The following is a 23,095-nucleotide window of genomic DNA, read 5'->3' on the forward strand; positions in this document are numbered from 1 at the left end:
AAAACAAAATTATTTTATCTTATAAAAAAAATGTATAATTCATTTTAAAAAAATTTGTAATTTTATTTGCTAGTAATATACTCTTTTACAATAACCTTAAATTTCAGCTTATAATACTGAAGCAATTTGTGGAACAATAAATTAAGAGACTGTGACATATGTCATTTCAATGTAGATGAATTTGAAAAATATGAGTTCATAACATCTGACCTTTTGAATGTCATTGAGGGATATGCTTATGGGGATTCTAAGTTGCAATTTGATTTGATATAGTAATAAAGTGCATTTTTATTTATATGTGGTTCGTGAACTTATAAAAGTGTAATTGGATAATTGTTGAGCTTATTTATTGAACTTTTTTAACTCATTTTATATATGGATAATATAATTAAATTTATATATTTATTTTTATATATATTTATATATATTCGAATCAATCAATCTCATCAATGATCCACCCGACCAATAGTCGAATACTCCAATCGGATCGATCATGGGTGGGGTCTAATAACATTAATTGAAAGACAGTCTTTACCTATGTAGCACTGATACGACACGGGACACGTGACACGATACGACACGACACTCCGACACGTTAATTACTAAAAATGTTAGAATTCGACACGTTAGGACACGTTTTGATATTAAATAATATTTTTAATTTATATAGTGTATATTATATTTAATATTCAATAATTTAACAAAAAAATGAATCTAAACTTATAATATTCATAAAGTTTGCAAAGAAACATAAGATATCTCAGATATTTATATTAAACTCAATAAAATAGTAATCGTAATTCAACGAATTTAATAGTTGAAACTAAAAACTCAACGCAACGCAACCTTTAATCCTTTTCTTGAATTTCTATCGCGTGTTGAAGTGTCAGAGAGTGTCGTCGTATCCGAGAGTATCGGACACGACATGTCAAAATTTTTAAAGTGTCGGTGCTTCATAGGTCTTTACTGTTTTTGGAGTCTATCAGGATACCATGATCTGTATGGTCCTCCAGAATCCAGACATTAGGAACATGCTATCCAACAATAGTAGGGGAGCTGATAATAGTATGCTTTTATTTTCGTAGTTTCAGTGGGCTATATATGCTTTCCTTTTATACAAAAATAAAAAATAAAAATAAAAATAAAAAGATTTTCTAGACTAAAGGGACGTAATCACGAGCAGTTTATCATATGATTTGATTTATCAGTTGTCATTGACAAGTTTTGTGGAGTCAAACATCTAGAATTCTTGCAAGAAACGATTCGAAGTGCAACAGTAATAGCAATATTTGTGAAACTTGTGCTTCAACTATCACATTCTACTCATGAACTAAAATATCTACACAAGTTGTCCTCAGAAACAGTGATTGTAATGAAAATTAGTAAGAGCCGTATTTAGGAATGAGTCACAGAAGGCAGATATTGAACACTAGAGAGTGTAGAGGCATAGGAGTGAGAGTGTAACAATTAGTTGAGAGGGTAGCAATCTCCTGTGTCCATTCACTGTTGAGCCATTTCTGTGCCCTCCTACCCTTCCCCCATAAGATCCTCTTCCACCACCGCGGGATCTTGACAATCCACTATCACCATCGTCACCACCACGACCACGACCACCATCCCCACCACGACCACCCCCACCACGACCACCACCACCACCTCCACCCCGACCACCACCACCACCACCAAGTAACCCTGTGTAACATGCATGATGTTAATGTTGTTTGTGATTCTTGTAAAAATATATAACAAAGATAATATATATATATATATATATATATATATATATATATATATATATATATATATCGAAGAAAGAGAAAATGACACACCACCAAATGTGATATGAGTTGCTGCACTGTTGAGAGGGGGAAGAGCCGGAGATTCTGTCAGTTTCAAGAACAATGTTCAAGAATGTAACTGCCGTAACTAACTAACTAACTAAGATCTTGATAATAATAATAATAATAAAGAATTGATGGAAGAACCTGAACAAAGAAAATTGAAGGAGGAGGTTTGTTGGTGTGGAAAGGGAGGGCAGAGGGAAGAGAGTGAGAGGAGCCTTGTGGTGTTGAGAGGGAAGCCAAGGATGTTAGGTTCTCTCACGAGGTAGCAAAAGCAAAGCGAATCCACGCCGCCAGAGAACGCTTCGCAGCACTTGCCGGAAACACTTTCTGTCAGGTTGTTTGGCGGAGAGGACACGTAAGACAGACACGGAGAGAACGATATTAGCTCGTCTGTGCACCCGCCCGTTGAAGGAGGAGGCGCCGTCGCCTCTGCAATGACGACGAGGAACGCTGCTGCGATCACGGCCACGGCGGTGGCCATCCTATAACAGAATTCGATAACAATTGTGAAAACTCTGTTTGACGGTGGTGTGTGTTCAATGATAGTAAGTAGAGAGAGCAAATATAACGGCAAAAATATTGATATATTGTTTTTGATTTAGTTGATTGTGATTTTAAATGATATAAGTTATGTCATTTTAGGAGAGAGATAGACACAGAAAATTTGAATTTTAACTTAAAAAAATCACCTACTTTCTCTCTCCCATGATTTCCGTTTTTCTGTATCTATCTCTCTCCTAAAATGACATAACTTATATCATTTAAAATAACAAACATCAAACCCATATTGTTTTTTAAATAAAAATTTACGAATTTATGAGAGTTTTGAAATAATTACACATTTATTATATAATATCACGTTTAATTTGGGCGTCACCAATCTCGTCTAATTTATACGTCACTTATCAGGTGTTGACACGGGTCACATTTTTTTTCCAAAAAAAAAAATTAAACAATTTAATTATAAAACTTTTTGACTCGGGTATCCAAATCAGGTAATTTTTTGACTCAGGTATCCAAATCACATTTCAAATTGATTTTTAATTTAAATCACAAATCTAATCCTTATTTATTTTTTTATATTAAATCACAAATTCAGAACTCATCAGAGGCTTCTGGTTTAACCGCTCTTATAATACTATTTTTGGAAATTTAAATTGTGTTTGTGAGAAATAAAATATGTCAAATGAGATATCATTGCGTAGATCTCGAAAAGTTATGTGAAATCAAAAAAAGAATTACCTGATTTAGATACCCGAGTCAAAAGTAATGGCCTTCAGAAGTTTTACGATTAAATTGTTATTTTTTTTTTAAATGACACGTGTCAACACCTGATGAGTGACGCCTAAATTAGGTATGATTGTCTCTTGAGTGACGCCCAATTTAAGCGTGATTAGTGACGTCCAAATTGAACGTGATATTGTGCAATAAATGTATAATTATTTCCAAAATAATCATAAATTCATAATTTTTTATTTAAAAAACAATATATTAATTTTTTTTGCTCAAATATAACGTTTATTTCTTATTTATAGAATTTTTGGTGACTTACCCAATATTTGATTCATTTATGTGGTATTAGGATTAGCATCAATTAAGAATTTTTTCCGTGTGCAATGAAAAATGCAAGCACGGCTTGGGGAGGGATTTTTTATTGTTTAATTGTAGAATTTAATTCAAAAACAAATTATCTACTCCATCCGACTAGTTCCGGGTTCGAGTCCCGGGCAACCCATATGAATATAATAAATTCTTCCTAATTTATATTAATTAATATATCGAAGTTATATCCTGGTATTGTGTCCTCCATTGGATAACATACACAACTTTGGATCATCATCTTCATTTCCATGTAGCTGCCCTGTGGCCGAAGTGTTGCTGTTATCCATTGTCAAATTAATAGGTGGAACCTGCACTTCTTGTGGAGGAGAAGGCACAAATACATCTGGTGGGGAAGAAAACTGTGTTTGTTCCTTTGGGCTCTCTGGTGGAAGTAGCACAGGCACAGGAGCCATATCTTCATATATAGACCAAGGAAAAACATGAAATATAATTTAATTTTGAAAAAGGATCCGTTTACAAAATTTTTTTTACAAACTTACAAACTATATTATGTCTGACCGGTAATACTCTACTCAAGTGGTCAAACATAGTGTAGTTTGTAAACAAAAAATTTGTAAATATAAACTTTTTCTTTAATTTTTTGGTACCAAAAACACACATATTTTATTCAAAACAAAAAATTAGGAATATAAAATTTTCATCTTTTTGAGATGATAGAAAAATTGGAATGGTGGAGAACTGAACTGAATATAGATCTTCATTACCTCGACAAAGACTTAGTGGAGGCACTGATATGTAGCAGTTTGAGAATGGTAGCACTAGCGGAGGGCTAACAAGACCAATGGTGGATGATTTGAGTAGTGTGCACAAGCATTTTAATCCAGCTTCAACAATTTGATTGAGGGATTTGCAACAGCTACTTTGTATATACATAGCATTGTTGCTTTGAACCAAGCATTGCTGAATATCTATACCCTGCACTGAACACATATCTATCTGGCTCTTAACAATCGGGGTTAGCAAACATAATATAAGTGTCAACAGCCAAGTAAACCTTAAGGTGACAATCCTGCTTGAATTCATAGTCACAAATACAATTGGGAAATGAGAGGGAATCTCTGTCTTCATAATTGACAAATATTAAAAAAATTAATTCAAGGTGAAAGGATGTATGTAATTTTCGGCAACTTTGGTTCAAAGGAAAAAATAAGAAAAAAGAATGCAAGCAACATGAACACGATGGTTGGAGTTGGAGTTGGAGTTGGAGGGGCGAATTGTAAAATTTAGACTTCCCACACTTATTGTGAGAAGCGGCACTAGTGAACCATGAATATAGCATGATTAATGTAAAAGGCTATCATTTACGACTTGTGCCTCGTAAGTTTAGTCTTAAACGAAAGAATAAGATGAATGGCGTGTGAATGTGCAATTTGGAAGTTTAAAATAATGGCAAAGAAATTAAGAGTTTATCATTGTCTGATTAATTTGATTGAGTTTTGTTGTTGCATTAAGATATGTTTGACCTCACCTTTTTCTCAACTCCAAAACTAGGACTCCTAATGAACCATCATAGCAACCACTTTGTTTAGTCTTCTAAAATTATTTTATGAAAGTTGGCGAACTCAAAAAACTTATTGACTGAATGAAATAACAAATATTTATTTTCCATGAACACATAAACATTACAATACAAATGCCTTTTGATCTGACTAATACCCCCCCCAATGTGGGTCTGAAACAATCTGACAAAAACCCAAAGCAATAGCCACACATATTGGTACATCTACATCTACTAAGGATGTAAAACACACACTCAGCAAACTAATAGTGTTTAAGGACAGCAAATCCTAATGTAACCAATACAACAGAAGGTAGGAGACTGTGAGATGACATGGCAGATGATGGATTCAGATCAGAGCGGCCACTTCCGGTGGTTGCAGATGGATCCACTGATGGAGTCAAAAGAGGAGGGGTTATGTCAGACTGTGGTGCCAGAGAAGGTGTTGGTGAGGGGAGTACAGAAGAAGCTGTTCAAAGAAGAGAAGATGCTGACATTAGTATCAAACTTAAAAGTACTATAAGTGCAAGACTAAGTATTTTTGTTGACTATAAGTACCTTCAGGACTGAGAGATGGAGCAGATGGGGAAAGAGATGGCCCAAAAGATGCTGGTCCTGCCAATATAAATCAAAATCATTCAAAAGATTAGTTAAAATGGAAAATATTATAACTTAATATTAGGAACTTTTGGGCATGCTGGCATTACCTGGAGAAGGAAGTGGTGAACCTGTGGCTGGCAAATAACAAAGGCAGAAAATAACACATATTAGCCTCACTGATAAAGAGAAAAAAAAAAACCAATTTCTTTTTTTAAAATAAAAAGAAAGAAGAAAGGAGAAATATACTTTTGCATTGAACTGGAACACCAGACAATTTGCAAGCACGAGGAAGAGATATGGCCAAGGTTCGGTTGATTGGTATTCTGAAGGGAATGCTGCCAGTAACAATGAGACACAAACAGTCCATGCTGCCACTTGTGAGGGACTTGACCGAATTGCAGCACTCGGCGGTGGGTGAGGTGCCATTGGCACTGCTATTTGTCAGAAAACTCATACAAGGAGTCATGAAACTGCTCACCATTGATACGTTACATGGTGTAGTGATCTGAGCGTAGGCCGGTGCAGCCATGACCATAGCCATGGCTAATACCACAGCTAGACGGCAGAGGGGCACAAAACGCTCCATGTGTGTATGTTATGGTGTTTTGGCTTGTTGGGGTCTCTTGGGAATTTGAATAAACAAGAGAGTTTGTTTTGTTCGAAAGTACAGAAGAAAAATGGCTTTGGAGGTTTGATGATTGGGAAAGAGCAGCATAAGGGAATTTATAGATGGAGGGAATGAAGAAAAGAATAGTTGGCTTCGAAGCTCAACTACCATAACTAATTAATGGGGAATTGAATGGAATGGAATGGAATGGAATGAAAAGAGTTAGACGTAGGTAGCATTGGCATTATAAGGGGGCGTTGTGTGACCCCTATAGAGCCCATTTTGACTAAGCAATTTTAAGCTCAACAAGTGGCATCTGAAACCATCATCATAATCCAATTCCAATTGGCTGTTTGCACGAATTATTGGGTTATTTGATCAACTGTCAAGTCAAATCATTCTTTATTAGGTCAGCTGCTCTCTCTGGTGGATAACCGAATCCTAGTACTAGTTCCATCTTTGTTTCTAGCCCTGCTGTCATTTTTAGTCTTTTGGCCACACCAATTTGATATTAATTTCAGATATACAAGTTCCGTTAGACTTGCTCAACCCATTAATACTGGCATAGGACCCACCCTCACTTTTTGAGCAGCTTATCTGAAGGCAACTTAATTGATATGTCTACGTAACTTTTGGGGCCAGGATGAAGCCTGACATTTTTATCAAAGATCCAATTTATTAAAATCTATTTACATGAAACAGTTTTTGATTGCGGACGAAGCTTAAACAGTATAACGCAACACCCTCAAAGAACTTTTTTTCAAAAAAAAAAAAAAACCCTTGGTAGTTGGTACTATTTCATTGTTTGTTTCCTCTATTATATTTTCTCCTTTTCCTTGTTACTCTCTTATTTTCTTTGAATCTAATAAGATTAGATTTCAATGTATATGATTACGTAAATGAAAATTTCCATGTATATGTCCGTGGGGTCAAATTTCATTTAAATGATTTTTTTTGCATATATTTTGGAATTATTTTTAAATGATTAAAATTCTGCAAAATTCGCCAAGTTAAATTTTTAATATATAAGTTAGAATAAAATCGTAAATAATTATTTACCATGCCAATAGTCTAATGTTTGGAGCTACAAAGCAAAGACACTACTGGTGATCACATGACAATGGCATGCACAATGCTCTGAAAAACTTCATTGATTTTCGTCTAAATGTTGCACAATATTGTCCCTCCTATAAGACACGTGTTCTTTCTTCTCAGTCTTGTTTTCAAAGTCTGCTGCTTTGAACACATTTAAGATATCATAATAGAGATCCCTAAGGCTCAGATGCCAAAAGTTGGTGATCTGTTTAACCGACCTGCATATAGAAATATCTATTTAAGCTTATATTATAGAAAAAGGGTCCCCGAATCCTGGTTTGAACACCTTACGATATAAGGCCGCCACCAAGTAACAAACGAATCCCGTTGGAGAGTAGGAGGAGTTGTTCACCCACATCACCTTTCCATTGTCAGTTTCTTTCCCTTCTTTCTCTACAAAAGCCCATGCCTTGTTCTTCCGAAACCAATTCCTTCATAGCTCAAAGTATTCCAACATATCCCACCTTCACCCGAAAAAAGAAGAAGAAAGATTCCAACATATTTGCATCAAACAATTCCAATGGCACACAGAAAAATGGAGATGGTTTTGGTTTTGGTCGTAATGGCAATGATGTGGGCAGGAGCTACCGCTCAATCGAGTTGCACAAATGTGTTAGTCAGCCTGTCACCCTGCCTTAACTACATCACAGGGAATTCATCAACCCCATCTTCAGGATGTTGTTCACAGCTTACCAGTGTGGTACGCTCACAACCACAATGCCTGTGTCAAGTTCTAGGCGGGGGCGCATCGTCACTGGGGATCAACATCAACCAAACCCAGGCTCTGACCTTGCCTGCTGCTTGCAAGGTGCAGACCCCACCCACCAGTCAGTGTAATAAAGGTAAGACAACCAAATTTTCGATTTGATTAGGTTGGAAAAGAAACCTATACAATCTCTAAGACAAGTGCACCCAATTCTAATCCAAATCTTCCTGCTTAACTCACATTTGTATTTTTGTCAAAAGCTGCTTCTCCAGCAAACTCACCAGCAGGAACAGCGGCAGAGTCTCCAAATTCAGTTCCATCAGGTACCGAATGCTAATTCATCATCTAGAGGAAGATTTTTAGTTGATACTTCCCGGTTTGAAAATCAAAGTTGTCCCTTGTCCGTGTTAACCATTCAAGTTGACATTCACTTGCAGGAACCGGATCCAAAACTATACCCACAACTGGTGAAGGCTCATCCAGTGGGAATTCCATCAAGTTATCGATTCCTCTGTTCCTTATTTTGGCAGCAACATACGCTTCAACTTTCAGAACATACTGATTCATAAATCAGCTGGCTTCCCATTTAAAATGCTATTTTTTTTTTTTTTGCTTGTTATTGCCGATTGTCCTTGTTTTATCATATCTTGTTGAGTTCCCTTAGGCTGAAGGGATCATGCTATTCATTTTTGTGACCTCTACTGGGTTACATGGTTTTGTATTGAGAGATACTTATTTTCTCTCCTTTATCAATAAAGATGGATTGTAACTTGTGGTTTGCTATTATGATCGCTGGATTCAACCCCGGGAAAGCAAACAAAACTCTAGCGTGTAGAACTTTGCGGCAGTGGGAAAGGCAATCAACTCTCAGTTGAAACTCATCAATGAAAATGAATTTATTTGCCATATCATAAAATATGCCAACAACAACAACCGCCTAATCCCATTAATATGAATATATTCAACTTCTTATAAATGCTTTTAACAATGTAAAAATAGCTGAAGCAATGGAAGACTTGCAAGAAATCCAAGAAACCACAGGTCTGAAGGAATTATATGTCAAGTTTCAAATCTGATTAAGAGGTTTCTTCTTTTGAATTTTTTGTATGATACAAAGATTGAACTCACATGGAAGTATGTCAGGAGTTTATCATCATTCCATTTAATAGTTACCACTTACCAAAATGAATATCTTGAGCTAAAGATAACAAATTAACAATGACTAACATCTAAAGGTAAGAATCTCTACCTTGAATTTGTCATGACTAATGACACCGAGCTTCAATGCAGTGGAAATTGACCAAGTATTTACAGAGCCATTAGACTATATGAATCGCTCCATGTACCTGAGCTTTCATTTAGTGGATTTCGGAACATTTCCACTTATTTTCTAGTTTTAGTATCTTCTCAGACATGGGAATGAAAGGATTTTCTTTAATTTTCTTAGCCATAAAAGCTCATTTACACATTAATCCTCATAAAAGTTGCCGACAATAAACTCAAGACAAAGTAACAGGTCCTATATCCAAATAGATTACTTAAAAAGGTAACTACATTCAACCTTCCGTAACACACAGGCTTCCATTATGGGAACCTGCTGCAGTGGCAGACTAGCATGATTTCCACACAGACACAAGTATGAACTAACGAAAAACTAGTGCATCTACTACAAAAAAAAAAAAAACAGAGAACTTGGTGCTATGAAGCTTCTGCTTTGCAGAGGGTTCAAGTAAAACTGCCTATTTACTTTGCATTTGCAAGGTGATGATTACAAAACCTACCTCCGGGTCATATGGACGACAACATCAATTAATGAGGCAAGGCTCCACTGATACATAAGCAGTGCCCCAAGAACTACATAAATAAGGAAACACAAAAAGTACATCCACATTTGAATCCATCTGAAATAGATAACATAGACTTAAATGTCCAACTTGAAAGTAAGAAAGACAAGAATAACAAAACAAAGTTACAAACACATGAAGGACAGGCTAGAACTCTGATTCAACTTTGCCTCTACATCCCACAATTCCGGACGACAAAATAGAAGTTCAAGTAAAGCTATCTTTCAAATGTTGTGCGAAAATTAATGTTCTAAACAAAATCACTGCCAAGTGCCCAAGTCATCAATCAATCTTAAAAGATTATTTATGGAAAAAATAAGAACAAAATTATTCATAACCAAAAATCAGTGGATTTTGCATAGATATTTTTTCTTCTTTGGCACCTTATTGTATCTTCTTTTCTTTTATTTGAATGATGATATGACATGGTCGTCTTACCACATCATTTGGGAAAATAACTTTGGTATTTTTTTATTTTTTTGGATTTCTCCACCGGTTCGTCGATTACTTGACTACTTCAGTAGAGCCGGGCAAGACCACAAGGGTGACAAACCTCTCTCCACCAAGTTTTTGACTCAACTCTCACAAGACTCAAACTCAAGACCACTAGTTAAGCTGAAACAACCCAATATGATTTTGAGATGTGTGGCATTACTCTAAAAGTTTGTCATGATTATGATTGTAAACATTTCCATCGATTATATGGAGCATTAGCATATTAATCTTTTTTTGCAGAAATAAAGGACATCAGTTAAAGGACAATACTAATTTTACAAAATATACTATTGGAACTATTTATCTCAAATCAACCAGAGAAAACATCATTATACAACAAAAAATGTTAATATTTTAATACAAGGGGCTTAAAATAAATTTACATACATTGACCTCTAAATACGGTACAAATCAAGAGTGTGATCGTGACCGTACAAATTCTTCTAGTCTGTCCCACACCTCCAATGCCGCAGCCCTGTCTTGATGTCGCTTGTTCTTACTAATCTGCCATCAAGGTAGAAATATATACATAGACGGCAAGTCAAAAGCTGAAAATATAGGAAGATAGCAGAGCAATAGTTTGAACAAGCTTTCAAAATATGAAAAGGTAAGGTATAGAACAAGAAACCCACCGAGATAATCTTTACATTCCACTGCTTCACAGTCTTTGCTGACTCCAAACTATCATCTTCAAAACGCATGTAAAATCCAGTAACTGCAAGAATTTCAAAGGGTTAGCGCAATACAATCAGCTAAAAAAGTTATAGCTTCATTCATTCGTGTTCAAAGCAAGATAGACAAACACAAGCATAGCATAACTATTAAATCCAGATTGAAATCCAATGAAATGGAAATCAGAATAACAACAAAGCATAAAATAAAATTGGACTCACTTTTATTAAAGATATCAACATGGTCCTTGAAAGGCCAGTCCTTAAACTGCCACTCCTTTCCCAATACAAAAACGGCCACGACACGGTCCCAATCCTCCGGTTTGAGGGCAGAGGGCTTATCCCTCACTTCATAAGCGGTGACAACCCTATCCCTACTCAGCTTCTTCTGGACAGTGACGCAATCGGGCCTGGCACCCTTCATCTGCTTCACCTTAACGTCAGTGGGTATATAAATCCCATCCTCCAAGAACTCTTTCACATTATAGATAGTAATCAGCGTTTGAAACGCACTGGGGACCAAAATTATGGGGACACCTTCACCAACCTTGGTACCCTTCAAGTGCATCTTGGGTTTGGGAGTGGCATCGTAGCCCAAATCATCGGCAAACCCTAAACCCCTCTCATCGGCACCCATCAATCGACTCTTGGCAACAAGGCCGTCCTTCCTCTGATGAGACTCGATCCTCTGGCGCTCCTCCTCGCGCTTGGTGGCAGCGACGAGGACGCTGTAGAAGTCGCGATTCTTGCACTCCAGCAAGGACTCGCGGTCCTTCAAGGGCCTCTCAACGGACTTAATCGTGGAGATGAAGTTGAATTCGTCGTCGTTGTCCTCCGATTTGTGAATGTGATGATCGGCATCGGAGTGGGGGAGTGTGAGGGGATTGGGGGCGGCGAAGGAAGGGTCTTCGGGGCGGTACTCGATGGAATCGGTGGAGGAGAGGGTGCCTAGGAGGTAGTTGAGAATGGGTTTGCGATCGGGGAGGGTAACGGAGGGGATGCCAAGGGCGAAGGTGTTCTGGAAATACTCAGTGTGCTTGAGGTGATGGTTCTTGATGTAGTGGACTAGGGTTTCAAGGGTGTAACGGTTCCCCTTCGTGGAACGGTAAGCAGTCTCCACGGAGCATGGGAAAGAGTACTCATCGCCGAAACGGAACTCGCCGTTAACGCGTACTATCTTCTCCAACTCGCCTCTTATCGTGAACTCTCTCAGAGCAGACAGGGGATCCATACTCATCTCATCTAACGTTAAAACTATTACTTAGCACTACATATAATAAATGCAGTCTCTCTTTTCTCTCTCCACTCTTTTCCTTTTTCTTCTTTCGATTAAAATTAAAATTTTGTAATTTAACAAACAAATTACAAATTTATGTATTCCAAATTCAAATAAACACTTCTTCCTTTCTCTCTCTCTTCACAAGTACGTTTCATCGGCTAATGCACCATTTTAAGATTTTTGTACAAAAGATTCGTGAAGTTAAACTTAATTGGATAAGTTTTTTTATCAAAGTAATGCAGTCAAACATGTCATATATACTGACGGGACCAGTCCCGTCAGTATGTGTGTCACGTCAGTGCCACGTAGGCAGTTTCGTCACCGTAAAACTTCGGAATGCCATAACTTGTGACTTGGGTATCTAAATCAGATGATTTTTTTAAGATCTCACATAACTTTTTGAGATCTATGCAGTGATACCTCATTTGACATATTTATCTCCCATAAATATAATTTGGATTGTAACAATTGTACCACAATCACAAGAACATTTAAATCCAGAAGATCTTCAACTATGTTTGTGGGAAATAAAATATGTCAAATTTGAATTTGATAGACATACCTTTACAAATTTGACTTCTGTTAGTTTATTTCTAACTCCTACATCTTAATTGTGGGCGACTTATGTAGATATGCCACATGACACAATTCATTTTATATCCTTTATGTGTATGACCAGTCCCCTAGCGGGACTAATTGCATTAGTTAAGGAAATAGTTTAAAAAATGCATTGAATTGAGAAATGCATTATTATTGTTGTTTAACCATATTTCATAGCTACATGGGACTCGTCACACTTGAATACTCCAAAAGTTTCATTGCTGTAAAATTAAAATCGACACTTAACCCATCTGCTTATATTTTCAAGCTCTTATCTTATGTACGATCAATATAGCTCCAGCGATAGAACATAGCACTGCATAATTTTTCGTCTCAAAATGCTCAGACATTCCCTTGCATGTGGATATGCTTCCCAGTCTCCAAGTCTGAGCTAGCTGAGCAGTGATAATCATATTTCTTCATTTCCTGACAGCTTTACAAAGAAAAGGTTTTATCAATCAATATTCTTGTTGATATTGTTTTTGCAGGATACAGCCATAAACCTAAATAGTTTGCCTACATTCAACGAGCATCAAACGACATAACAGTTTTGGCGCTCACCACAGCCGAATTGTCCCTTCTGCAAAATTTGTGCTGATTTTAGTATGGACCCGGATGTGGTCATTAGTTATTACAAAATCCATAACATGAGAAATGCCCTTTTTTGTTTGTCACAGAGAGAGAAAGATATAGGAATTGAACTATCTAACGCATTTCATTATGTAAGCTTCAGTAATATGAATTATGAAAAAATGCGTCTATACAAGGAACACTTTTTACAAGAGTAAAGTCGTAACTGTCTTGTGCCCAAAAAAAAATCGCGTAACCGCCTTTGGAAGGACTATCAAGCACTGTATATTACCTCCCGAGACACAATAAAAGAAAAAAGAATGAAAGAACATATACAGAGATTGTAGAATCCAGTTGCTTATACTACAAGCAGAAGACCATCATTTTGTACTACCCTATTACTGCGATGCCTTATTGTCAGCACTTTTCTCACATGTTGCAGCAACAGTACTTTGGTCCATTTTCCTAACCTTTCCCAGTAGAATCTCAAGCTGTGCGAAACAGGGTAAGTTAATGACAAGTTGTTAAATGACATCCTAAACTAACGTAACAAACTGAACGATTAAGTGATAATCAAGATCAAATGAAAATGCAAGCAGAAGAACCTTAGCCTTCGGAATCCCCCGACCTTCCTTGTCTTCCTTAGCACCAATAGTGGATGTTATCATATCTGCATCAAATACCCATATGAAAACCAATTCCATCGAAACTTGGAACAAATATTTTGCATTCGGCAAGCTTTGTAAGGAGAGGGATTATCTTACTTTTCTTAATCTCCCACCCACTGCTTTTCAAAATTTCAGAGATGATTACAACAGTTGGAATAGCTGGATTCAATTAAAGAAAAAAGTTAGAAAAAAAGAAGAAGCAAATGCATTTATTTTCTTATATCAGTTGCTCTAAATTCGAGGAAACCACATAAAAAGAATGCACAATACATGCAGTTTTGACGGAATGAGAACCGATTGAAAATAATCTTCCATCAACATTAAAACGCAATATATCTTATTTCCCCCTTTTCTTTTCTTTTTCCAAATTTTCTATTTCTTACTTTTCACATACTCAATCAAGAACACCCTTATATGTTGAATTTTCAAACGAAGGTTGGGCAGAAAAAGGTTCAAGAAAATTATACCCATGCCCAATGCACATAGTTCAACGTCATTGTCCTGCTTTATATACTTCTGCATCAGAAAGAAAAACGAGATCAATATTAGGCTATTGACTGAAAATCCATTTCAACAGAACACGCTATTCTAAATAAATAAAAAAGTCAATTGAAGTCAATTTCATAAAGAAGTTATCCAAGAAAAGTAGCGAAAACGATGCTCAGCATCATTCTTTCACTATTATGCAGATATTGGACTGCAAAAAGGTAAATGAAAAAACGAAATAAAGAAAACCTAATTCAGGTTTCCGAGAAAACACTAAACAGACAGAGTGATTGAATGAAAAGTCGAAATAAAGAGTCAAAGATTGGAGAACAGGTGCATTAAAGGGGGAATAATCGCAGATGCATTAAATTGGATGGAAAGCAAGAAAATCGTGAAAGAAAGTAAGTGATACCTTGGCGAGGTTGAGGTAGAAGAAAAGTGGTTTCTTGGTCTTGGAAACCTGAATTCGAATGATCTTCTTCTCCTTCTCCTCCTCGCCATTGATCTTCGCGTTCTTGCTCTCACCACCAGTCACCATTGCGTTCTCTCTCTCTCTCTCTCTCTCTCTCTCTCTCTCTCTCTATGCGCGGGAAATTTCGCAGTTTGCTTCTCTCACAATTCACAAAGAAATGAAGCGACGGGAACGGTTATATAGAGGCTGCTAACCAATCAACAAAGGACACGTGTCCACAATTAGTTACATGATATTCCGTCGGTTAAAAGTGGAATCCACTTTAACAAACAACATTCAACATAATAATTAGATGAAATTATCATAAAGAATCAAAGATTATATGATTAGTAGATTAAAAAATTAAATGAAAAAAACTAAGAAATATAAATTAAAATATTGAAGTAGCGATAATGTCTACAATGACACTCTTTAAGTCAGCAATGTTAGTTGTTCTTTCTTCTTATAATGGCATTGGATTGGTATGATTCCTAACTATATTCATGCGGAATCCTAACCCTGTGATTGTGAAATTAGTTGGGATGAGTAATCCTTCCTAATAGTTGTTGGGATGAGTAATCCAGTGAAAGTTTTGAGCATAATTAAGTTTTTCCTTACTTGGGCAGCTCGTGAATAGGGAGATCATTTTTGGTGCACCTTTTGTGGTCACTTCTTACAAATGGGAAGGGCAATAAGGGAAAACTAAGATAAAACTATAAAAAAAAAATGTCCATATGAGAGGAAACACCCAATCATTCAATGGTACTAGACTATTTTAATTTTTCTTGTCAATAGGAGGCTTGTTAGTTCTTTGGTTAATTAAGCTATTAGGATTAATGTAATGATGAAGAGTTTGAGTAATTTGCATTAAGAGGAGATAAAATATGAAAAATAAGTAAAACATGAATCAAAATAAGATCATTTCACTTAAAATAACACAAAGTTATATAATTTAAAATGGAAAATATTATCCTCTTAAATTAATTATTTACCATTAAACATTTAGTAAAAAAGTCATTAAATAAAAAATGTTTATATGTTAGTATCACAATCGCCTATAAGGAATAGAAAATATTTTAATTATATTTTAAAAGAAAGAGAAAAGATAAATAAGGAAGACAACACAACATGCCCTTTTGCAAGACAATTTTATTCACAAGGATTTGGGCTTCTTCTTCGATTCAAAGAAGAGAGGGGTTGCAAGAATTGAAGTCTCTCTTTTGACCACTGCGACAACATCATCGTGATGCAACAACATTGGTGAAGAATAAAAGTAATGGGGAACTATTGCAGATCTCCTCTTTCCGCAACCCCAAGTGAATGGCATTCGAGACAAGTGGAGAAGGGATTGGGCAACTTCCCATTCTGTTTCACTGAACATGGTGGACATCATTGAACATGGATATTAACACGTGTTGGGTATCGAAAGAATGCGGGAACTCTACTGTTATTTATACATGTATGTAGCGGTGTCTATGGTAAGAACCCCAATTTACCCAAGTAACAAAATCTGAATCCTTCTTCGTCTTGCTTGAGCTGCTTTTGTTCTACTCAAATCCCTGTTTGCAATCTTTATATATATATTTTTATATAAACTTATTTATTTAAAATTAATTCTTATGTATTTTTTTTCAGTATTATTTATATATATATTTTTCCTTCAATCTTTTTGTAATTTTTTTTGGATTCAAAATTAATTTTAAAAATTAATTTAGAACTGATTCTAAACAAATTCAGAATTGAACTGAATTAATGAACCAATTCATTTTTAAGAACTGAATTATTTTTTTCAATTTAATTGGGTTCAGGAAAAAAAAACCTGAATATCAACGATATGATCCCCTTGCCATTCATGATATGAACTTCTGTCATCCCTACTGCCTAAAGTAGCTCGATCCACAAAACCATGAACGCCTCCAAACCCACCTCTGTTTCGACCTGTGACTGATGTGCTTCTTCTCAAGATCATTTCACGTTTCTCTATGTGCTCTCCTCGCGGTTGGTTCTTCCTATGACTGAACTATGAAGACCCGTTCTAGAATACAGCCTTCAACACCTCTTCTTCTTGTTCTCCTTCATCGTCTTCTTCTTCCTCCTCTCTGTCTATTTCATCTTCTTGTGCTTCTCCTTCTTCTTCTTTGTTTCCTTCTTTTTTATTCTTCCTTTTCTTCTTCAATTCTTTTTTCTATTTATTTGACTCTCTGTTTCTCTGATTCTACCTTTTTTGTTTCTGATTCCCTTATACCTGATCTAGCAAAACACGCATCAATGCGGTCTATTAATGTTCGAATGTTTTCTTGAAGTTGACAAAAAGAGTCTTCATTCATCCATTCTGTCCTCCAAACGATGCATGCACCTCTCCACTTTCGTGATTAGGTTTTCCCTTTCTTTTCTTTTTTTACAGATTTGGACCAAAAAGCACTTCCAAGATCGAAAGTTCTCTGATACCAAATTGATGGAACCATAAAAAATAACACTGAAATTGATATAAAGAAGAAACCATATACAGATTAACAAACAATTACAGTAGAAAGAATAAGAGGAAAAACTCCACTCCAAGACAACGACCTAGCCTTTAGAGCTTTCATGTTTCCTCTCCTAATTCCCCAACCAGATTTGAAGTTTCAACTCAAGAACATTCCCTTTTCAACCAGATTCTAGTGCAAATGGAAAAGGAATGTGCATATGGAGAAAAAAACAACAACAAAGAAAATTACAAAAGGATGATATATAGATCATAGATGCTTCACCGAAATAGTCAAATACATAAAAACACTAACAGACTAACAAAGAAATAACCAGAAGTTTCCCACTCAAATAGCTTCACAATGCGGAGAGTTACTCGAGTACAAAGGTTATGTACTCCAGTAACTTGTGTCATACTCGAGTATAATAAACTATGCCACATACCTTCAACCTTTCTCACGAGATTTACTCAAGTATATTTTTATATACTCGAGTATAAGGTCTAGTCAACGGTCAAATATGAGTAGATTGATGTTATGTTTTAATAAAAAGTTAAAATTTTTAAATAGTTTAAAAATACAGCCATATTAGTCATATTTATTTTTATTAGGGGTACAATGTTCAAAAGCCAAATTGTATTGCTTTAGGGGGTGTTTGGTAGGTGGTTTTTAGGGAGATTGATGAGTAAGTGAAAGTGGTTTTTCAATTAAACCTCGTTTGGTAGAAGAGTTTGACAAAAATAACCAGGCAACCTCTTTCCCCATCCAATGGTGCGCTGTGTGTAAATTTTTGTTGAAATCACGGTTTGCAAAGTCCACCTTGGAGGTGGTATTTGGAAAGAACTGGGGAAGTGAAAATTTTGGTGCCTTTTTTGTTATGCAAATGCCCCTTATCTTCGTCTACTCAAATCTTGTCTCCTCTACTTAGATCATCTAGTTTGAGGGTGGAAAGGGTTGCTTGCAGGTAGAACCATGGAGGGCGACACAGAAGGAAGGGGGATTTTTTTTCTCTCTCAAAGTCTCATCTGTGTCTGTGAAGCGGTGGGACTGGGAGGGGAGGGGTGGGGTGGGTCCACGTGGATCTTCTTTCTTCCAAACATGTAAAGGGTATTTTCGGTATTTTCATATTTTTCCCTATCAATCTTTTACTTTCAACCAAACATAGTATTAGTAAATTTTTGTTAATTTTTCTGGTAATATTTCGATTTACCAAACAACTTTTTTTAAATTTTCCCACTAATTTAATTTAATTTTTCAACCATTTCCCTACTAATTATATTTACCTGGTAATAAAATTTATCTTCTGTACCAAACACCCCTTAAAAATGAATGTGTTGGTGTTTCCAAAAATAAATAAATAAATGTCTTGTTAGTTATGATAGAAGTAGGGGGAAAAAAATGTCTATTGTTTAGACGGTTTAGTTTTTACACAGCAAAAGCGTCAAAGCGACACCTTTTTGAACAAAACATGCTCTCATTTGTTAAAGCAAAATAGATGGGGACCTTGCCTCCAAATCTGTTTAGTTGAGTTTCTCATTTTAATTAAAACTTATGTTTATAAGGAACTTCAGAGTTAAGCTATGGCATATGCACCGATTTAGGTACATCACAGTATATTAAAAAAATATTGGAAACAAGTTATTTTTTTAATTAAGGCAGCTTAATTGATAAAGCTGTAATGTAACAGAGCGGACAGGTTCAAAATCAGCAATGGTATTCTGCCTCCTTTTCCATTTCCTTTTTTGAATAGTTCTCACTTGAATAAAAAATAAAAACATGATACACACAAGTAAATATTACATAAAGGAGCAACTGCTGATATATATATATACATAATATACAATGAAAATTAGTTTAAAAAAACTACGTAGGGAAGCAATTGCCGACGAGCTTGAGGTTAATTAAGTTGTTGGCTGCATGGTAGAGACTAGAGAGGTGGGAAGGGATAGGCGTAGCGGGTGAAAGTGGACTGGGCTGGGCTGGGTCAAGTTTTGTCCCTAAAACTTAAGCCTACGTCAAAAAATGTTAATTTGACCTGCTCTAAGTCTAGTACGAGTTTAACTGTTAACCTGACTTGACCCGTTTATAAAAAAACAAATGGCCTAGCGTAGTAAGTCACTTTTATCTTTCAAGCAGAACCATGATTCAACTTTACAAAATATTCAAATTCTGTTACTAAACCAAAAATCATAATTTCAATGTCCAAATAGAATCATGAATCACAACAAAACTCATACAATCTGCATTAAGTCACTTTCAAAAGCAAAATGCTTAAACTAAATAACATATATTTCATTAGATCTAACAAACAAATTCATATTATGTAAAATAAAATAACTACATGAATCCAACAAACACATCATGATGCTTGTAGTAAGTATAACATATTCCAAAAACCTTTTAATGTATTCATGTACACAATCTAACATGCTGAGATGTTAGTTCCTCCTACATAAGAACTAAAGTTAGATTTCTATTAAAACATAATCAAATATAATTAAATTATAAATAATTGCAAATGATTAAATTTATATCTTTTATTTTTTCTTCAAGGCATACTTATTTTAGTTTATTTTATTTAAAATAAATAGTATAATATAAACCGATTTGTAGGCTTATAGACCAGGCCTTGTGAAAGTGGACTTACGATTTTTTATTAAACAAATTTTTTCAAGGCCTAAATGCAGCCTATTTTATGAAATATACTAAGTTAATTTTAACCTGAAGTAGACCGAGCCGTAGACGTCTGTAAATCGACCCGATGCCGCTAAATAGGCATCTACCATGCCCAATGGATCCTTCTACCTAACGAGAATATTTTCGTTGCTCTCCTTGTACCGAATACTAATAAATACTACTCGTACTTTATTACCATTTATTAAATCTGACAAAAAGTAATATTTTTACATATTATCATCGCTTTTATAGTTATTTTCATTCCTATCCTATAATTTTTTTTGGGAAAAAAGTACCTACTCATGATATACCGAAAATGAACTCCTACCTAACAACCATGTACAATTAGATGTGAGTGAACACTTTTCCATGATTTGTGTTTTTTTTTTTTTTTTGGGTTGGTGTGGGGGATGTTAAGAAAATGAATAATATTCAATGCAGTGGGGCTAAGATGAAATAGAGAAAGAGACATGTAAATCAAAGAGAGCGTAATTTGTATTTAAAAAAGGAAAAAAATTTGCGATGTTATTTTAGATAACTTTATCTAATGTTTATCGAAACGACGTCGTTTTGGAATTGAAAAATTAAAAAATTAGAGTGATAAAGATTATTATAATCCTTAAATAAATTAAAATTACAAAAATACCATGATTTCTGTCCCAAAACGATGTCGTTTTGATGAACATTAGATAAAGTTATCTAAAGTAACATCAGAAAAAACAAACCTTTTAAAAAATTATAAAACTTCTTCTTCTTTTCACATTAAGCTGTACACTATGCAATTTTTCACTTACAGTAGAGCATCCTTACCCCACGAATTTCTTGGTCATTCATACCAAAACAAAATTTCAAAACTCTGTAACTTAGGCCAATTGTCTATACATTATGCATTTTCTTTTCTTTTTAAGCCTTTAGAACCACCAGAATAATTGCCACATGTTCCGCACATGTAGTTAGATACTGACATTATCTCAAACGATTTAATATCCCCGTCTAATATGGCAAGCCATAAGTGCATAGGGAGAATCATATACAGCATTAATTTCTTTTAATTTCCCCCCATTTTTAGTCAAATTTTAATTTTAAAAATTTCTATTTTATTGTCTTCTGTCCGTTTACCACTTACCTTTTTTCCATTGCCTCTGCGTGAGCTTTAAAGAGGACAATAGGTATTTCTTTCCATCTAATCTTGAAATAACACAGTTTGGGAGTACCATTCATCAAAGAAGGTTCCCCATTTCTTCGTTTGCTCCCTTTTTTGAAGTGGCAAGCAAAAGAGAACTTCTTTAAATCCTCATCTCAAGGTCATGATGCACACTACATGCCCTAGTACTTTTATTCACTGTTTAAGTCACTATGACAACATTAACTCCGTAAGCAAGAAACTCCATCATATTTTCCTGGATAAATAAAAGGTAAAGATTTTTTCAATCAATAGAGATAAGTTATTGCGGAAGTTTTGAAATTGAAATCAAAGTGTTTTTGTAATTCTAATATATTACAAAATTATATTAGTCTTTATCATTATAATTTCTTAATTTTATAATTCCAAAACTATGTAGTTTTGCTCACTAGAAATAATTTTATCTCCGGTTATTGGAGAAATACTTTTTCCATAAATAAATACATGAATAAAAAGAAATAATTGCATACTAAGTACAACACTATATCGATTCATGAAGTGTAACACCTGCTGTCACTCTCCTGTAAAAAGTGTACATGTAATCGAATACACTAGTAACTAGTTGTATAAATAACATTACCTTCATGGCTTCAGTATAAAACCAGTCCAGCATATGGGAATAAGCAACGCCACGTCTGCGTTTGGGCTTACGGCATGTTTGGTTACAGATTGGACATGACTTAAAGGGAGCTTTGCTATTCCTTTAACATACGCTAAAAGAGGAAAAGAGGATGTTACTTTAGCGTCACTAGTTCACCAATATTTTTTTCAAGTGAAACCATTTACCATCAATAAGGCAAATGGACCCTATTTACACTACGAACTCGGACTTTCCTTTTCATTTTACAAGACATAATTTGTATTGAGTTGAGTTGAGTTGAGAGAAATAAATAACAGTAGAGATAGGTGACAGATGTAACTGGCACTAATATAAATGTGGAATGACTAATTATTAACAACCATTTAGGATAGAAACTCTACTTGCTTCTCCCCACTCGTACTCAAGAAAACTAAAGGAGAAAGGAAAAATCTCTTTCCCCGAGGGAGGATGTTTTCACACTCAGCATTTGAACATAAAATTTGTGTGGAAAGCTTGAAAGGATGGGGGAGCCATTAGCCATAGCAAGTGGGATACCACGTTTTCCGACACATTCCCCACCTTCACGTATATAAGGGCCCATGAAAAACAATGCATGGCCAAATCAAAATCAAACAGTCCTTTCTGCCTCTCTCAAATTAATTCCTTCTCTCCCACTTTTCTTCACTCAAACACACACATACGAAGGAGTTGAGGGGAATGCTGTCTGGTTCGAGACCATTCATTCTTCTGAAGCAAAGAACACCAGGGAATGATCTCGGACCAGGCTTCATTCCCCCCAACTCAAGAGTTTCTCCAATGGTGATGCTATTAACAGTTGAATTCATTCTTTTCGTGCAAGAAAATTCAATGGCCAAGTAACATGTAAGAGTTCTTTTCTCTTAATCTTTTCATGGAAGTTTATGTGTTCCTTGCTTAAAATTAGCAATAGAAATTGCTGAAACTCCAATGTCGGAACTTGGTGTCAATTGTTGAACGACGACAACTGTAGAATTTCTTGTCCTACATTTTGTTTTAAATAATTTCTTTGATCATGCATAAGAGAAGTGCATTTACCGATCTTCTTTGAGTCCTTTTTTGTGTGTTTCAACTAGCCAGCATGGCCTTTTGTTTGTTATCTATCCTAAAGTATTTAT

The 23,095-nt window shown here is 35.4% G+C and overlaps 4 protein-coding genes across 4 annotated transcripts; 1 reads left to right on the plus strand and 3 right to left on the minus strand.

Moving 5' to 3' along the window:
• Nucleotides 1–5,228: 5,228 nt before the first annotated feature.
• Nucleotides 5,229–6,151, minus strand: LOC133299200 (non-specific lipid transfer protein GPI-anchored 20-like). The gene is made up of 4 exons (XM_061498640.1): nucleotides 5,812–6,151; nucleotides 5,673–5,693; nucleotides 5,524–5,580; nucleotides 5,229–5,434 (listed from the first exon to the last, which is right to left on the minus strand). The coding sequence occupies exons 1-4, from the start codon at nucleotides 6,149–6,151 to the stop codon at nucleotides 5,229–5,231; spliced, it is 624 nt and encodes a 207-aa protein (XP_061354624.1).
• A 1,636-nt stretch (nucleotides 6,152–7,787) lies between these two features.
• Nucleotides 7,788–8,535, plus strand: LOC133299135 (non-specific lipid transfer protein GPI-anchored 5-like). The gene is made up of 3 exons (XM_061498572.1): nucleotides 7,788–8,109; nucleotides 8,234–8,296; nucleotides 8,411–8,535. Exons 1-3 carry the CDS (start codon nucleotides 7,788–7,790, stop codon nucleotides 8,533–8,535), a joined length of 510 nt encoding a protein of 169 aa, XP_061354556.1.
• A 2,028-nt stretch (nucleotides 8,536–10,563) lies between these two features.
• Nucleotides 10,564–12,299, minus strand: LOC133299111 (protein CDC73 homolog). Its single transcript, XM_061498540.1, has 3 exons — nucleotides 11,206–12,299; nucleotides 10,945–11,027; nucleotides 10,564–10,816 (listed from the first exon to the last, which is right to left on the minus strand). Exons 1-3 carry the CDS (start codon nucleotides 12,218–12,220, stop codon nucleotides 10,724–10,726), a joined length of 1,191 nt encoding a protein of 396 aa, XP_061354524.1. The 5' UTR covers nucleotides 12,221–12,299; the 3' UTR covers nucleotides 10,564–10,723.
• Nucleotides 12,300–13,830: 1,531 nt separating this feature from the next.
• Nucleotides 13,831–15,124, minus strand: LOC133299009 (uncharacterized protein At2g34160-like). Its single transcript, XM_061498396.1, has 5 exons — nucleotides 14,999–15,124; nucleotides 14,568–14,616; nucleotides 14,197–14,259; nucleotides 14,038–14,102; nucleotides 13,831–13,923 (listed from the first exon to the last, which is right to left on the minus strand). The coding sequence occupies exons 1-5, from the start codon at nucleotides 15,122–15,124 to the stop codon at nucleotides 13,831–13,833; spliced, it is 396 nt and encodes a 131-aa protein (XP_061354380.1).
• Between the last annotated feature and the right edge of the window lie 7,971 nt (nucleotides 15,125–23,095).

This window comes from Gastrolobium bilobum, unplaced genomic scaffold (assembly GCF_033153095.1).
Source record: "Gastrolobium bilobum isolate Gb01-03AN ecotype WA unplaced genomic scaffold, APGP_CSIRO_Gbil_v1 utg500, whole genome shotgun sequence".
NCBI classification, from domain to species: Eukaryota; Viridiplantae; Streptophyta; class Magnoliopsida; order Fabales; family Fabaceae; genus Gastrolobium; species Gastrolobium bilobum.

What these genes read in the sequence shown, in the direction of transcription:
- LOC133299009 (XM_061498396.1), bottom strand. Translation starts at nt 15,124, where the DNA reads ATGGTGACTGGTGGTGAGAGCAAGAACGCGAAGATCAATGGCGAGGAG. An exon ending in TCTACCTCAACCTCGCCAAG is followed by an intron (nt 14,617 to 14,998) that starts GTATCACTTACT and finishes TTTCTGATGCAG; the next exon opens with AAGTATATAAAGCAGGACAA. An exon ending in GGGGGATTCCGAAGGCTAAG is followed by an intron (nt 13,924 to 14,037) that starts GTTCTTCTGCTT and finishes TGTTTCGCACAG; the next exon opens with CTTGAGATTCTACTGGGAAA.
- LOC133299200 (XM_061498640.1), bottom strand. Translation starts at nt 6,151, where the DNA reads ATGGAGCGTTTTGTGCCCCTCTGCCGTCTAGCTGTGGTATTAGCCATG. An exon ending in TGTTCCAGTTCAATGCAAAA is followed by an intron (nt 5,694 to 5,811) that starts GTATATTTCTCC and finishes TGCCAGCCACAG; the next exon opens with GTTCACCACTTCCTTCTCCA. An exon ending in TCCATCTCTCAGTCCTGAAG is followed by an intron (nt 5,435 to 5,523) that starts GTACTTATAGTC and finishes TTCTTTGAACAG; the next exon opens with CTTCTTCTGTACTCCCCTCA.
- LOC133299111 (XM_061498540.1), bottom strand. Translation starts at nt 12,220, where the DNA reads ATGAGTATGGATCCCCTGTCTGCTCTGAGAGAGTTCACGATAAGAGGC. An exon ending in TGTTGATATCTTTAATAAAA is followed by an intron (nt 11,028 to 11,205) that starts GTGAGTCCAATT and finishes AAATTCTTGCAG; the next exon opens with TTACTGGATTTTACATGCGT. An exon ending in GGAATGTAAAGATTATCTCG is followed by an intron (nt 10,817 to 10,944) that starts GTGGGTTTCTTG and finishes CCTTGATGGCAG; the next exon opens with ATTAGTAAGAACAAGCGACA.
- LOC133299135 (XM_061498572.1), top strand. Translation starts at nt 7,788, where the DNA reads ATGGCACACAGAAAAATGGAGATGGTTTTGGTTTTGGTCGTAATGGCA. An exon ending in CACCAGTCAGTGTAATAAAG is followed by an intron (nt 8,110 to 8,233) that starts GTAAGACAACCA and finishes TTTTGTCAAAAG; the next exon opens with CTGCTTCTCCAGCAAACTCA. An exon ending in TCCAAATTCAGTTCCATCAG is followed by an intron (nt 8,297 to 8,410) that starts GTACCGAATGCT and finishes ATTCACTTGCAG; the next exon opens with GAACCGGATCCAAAACTATA.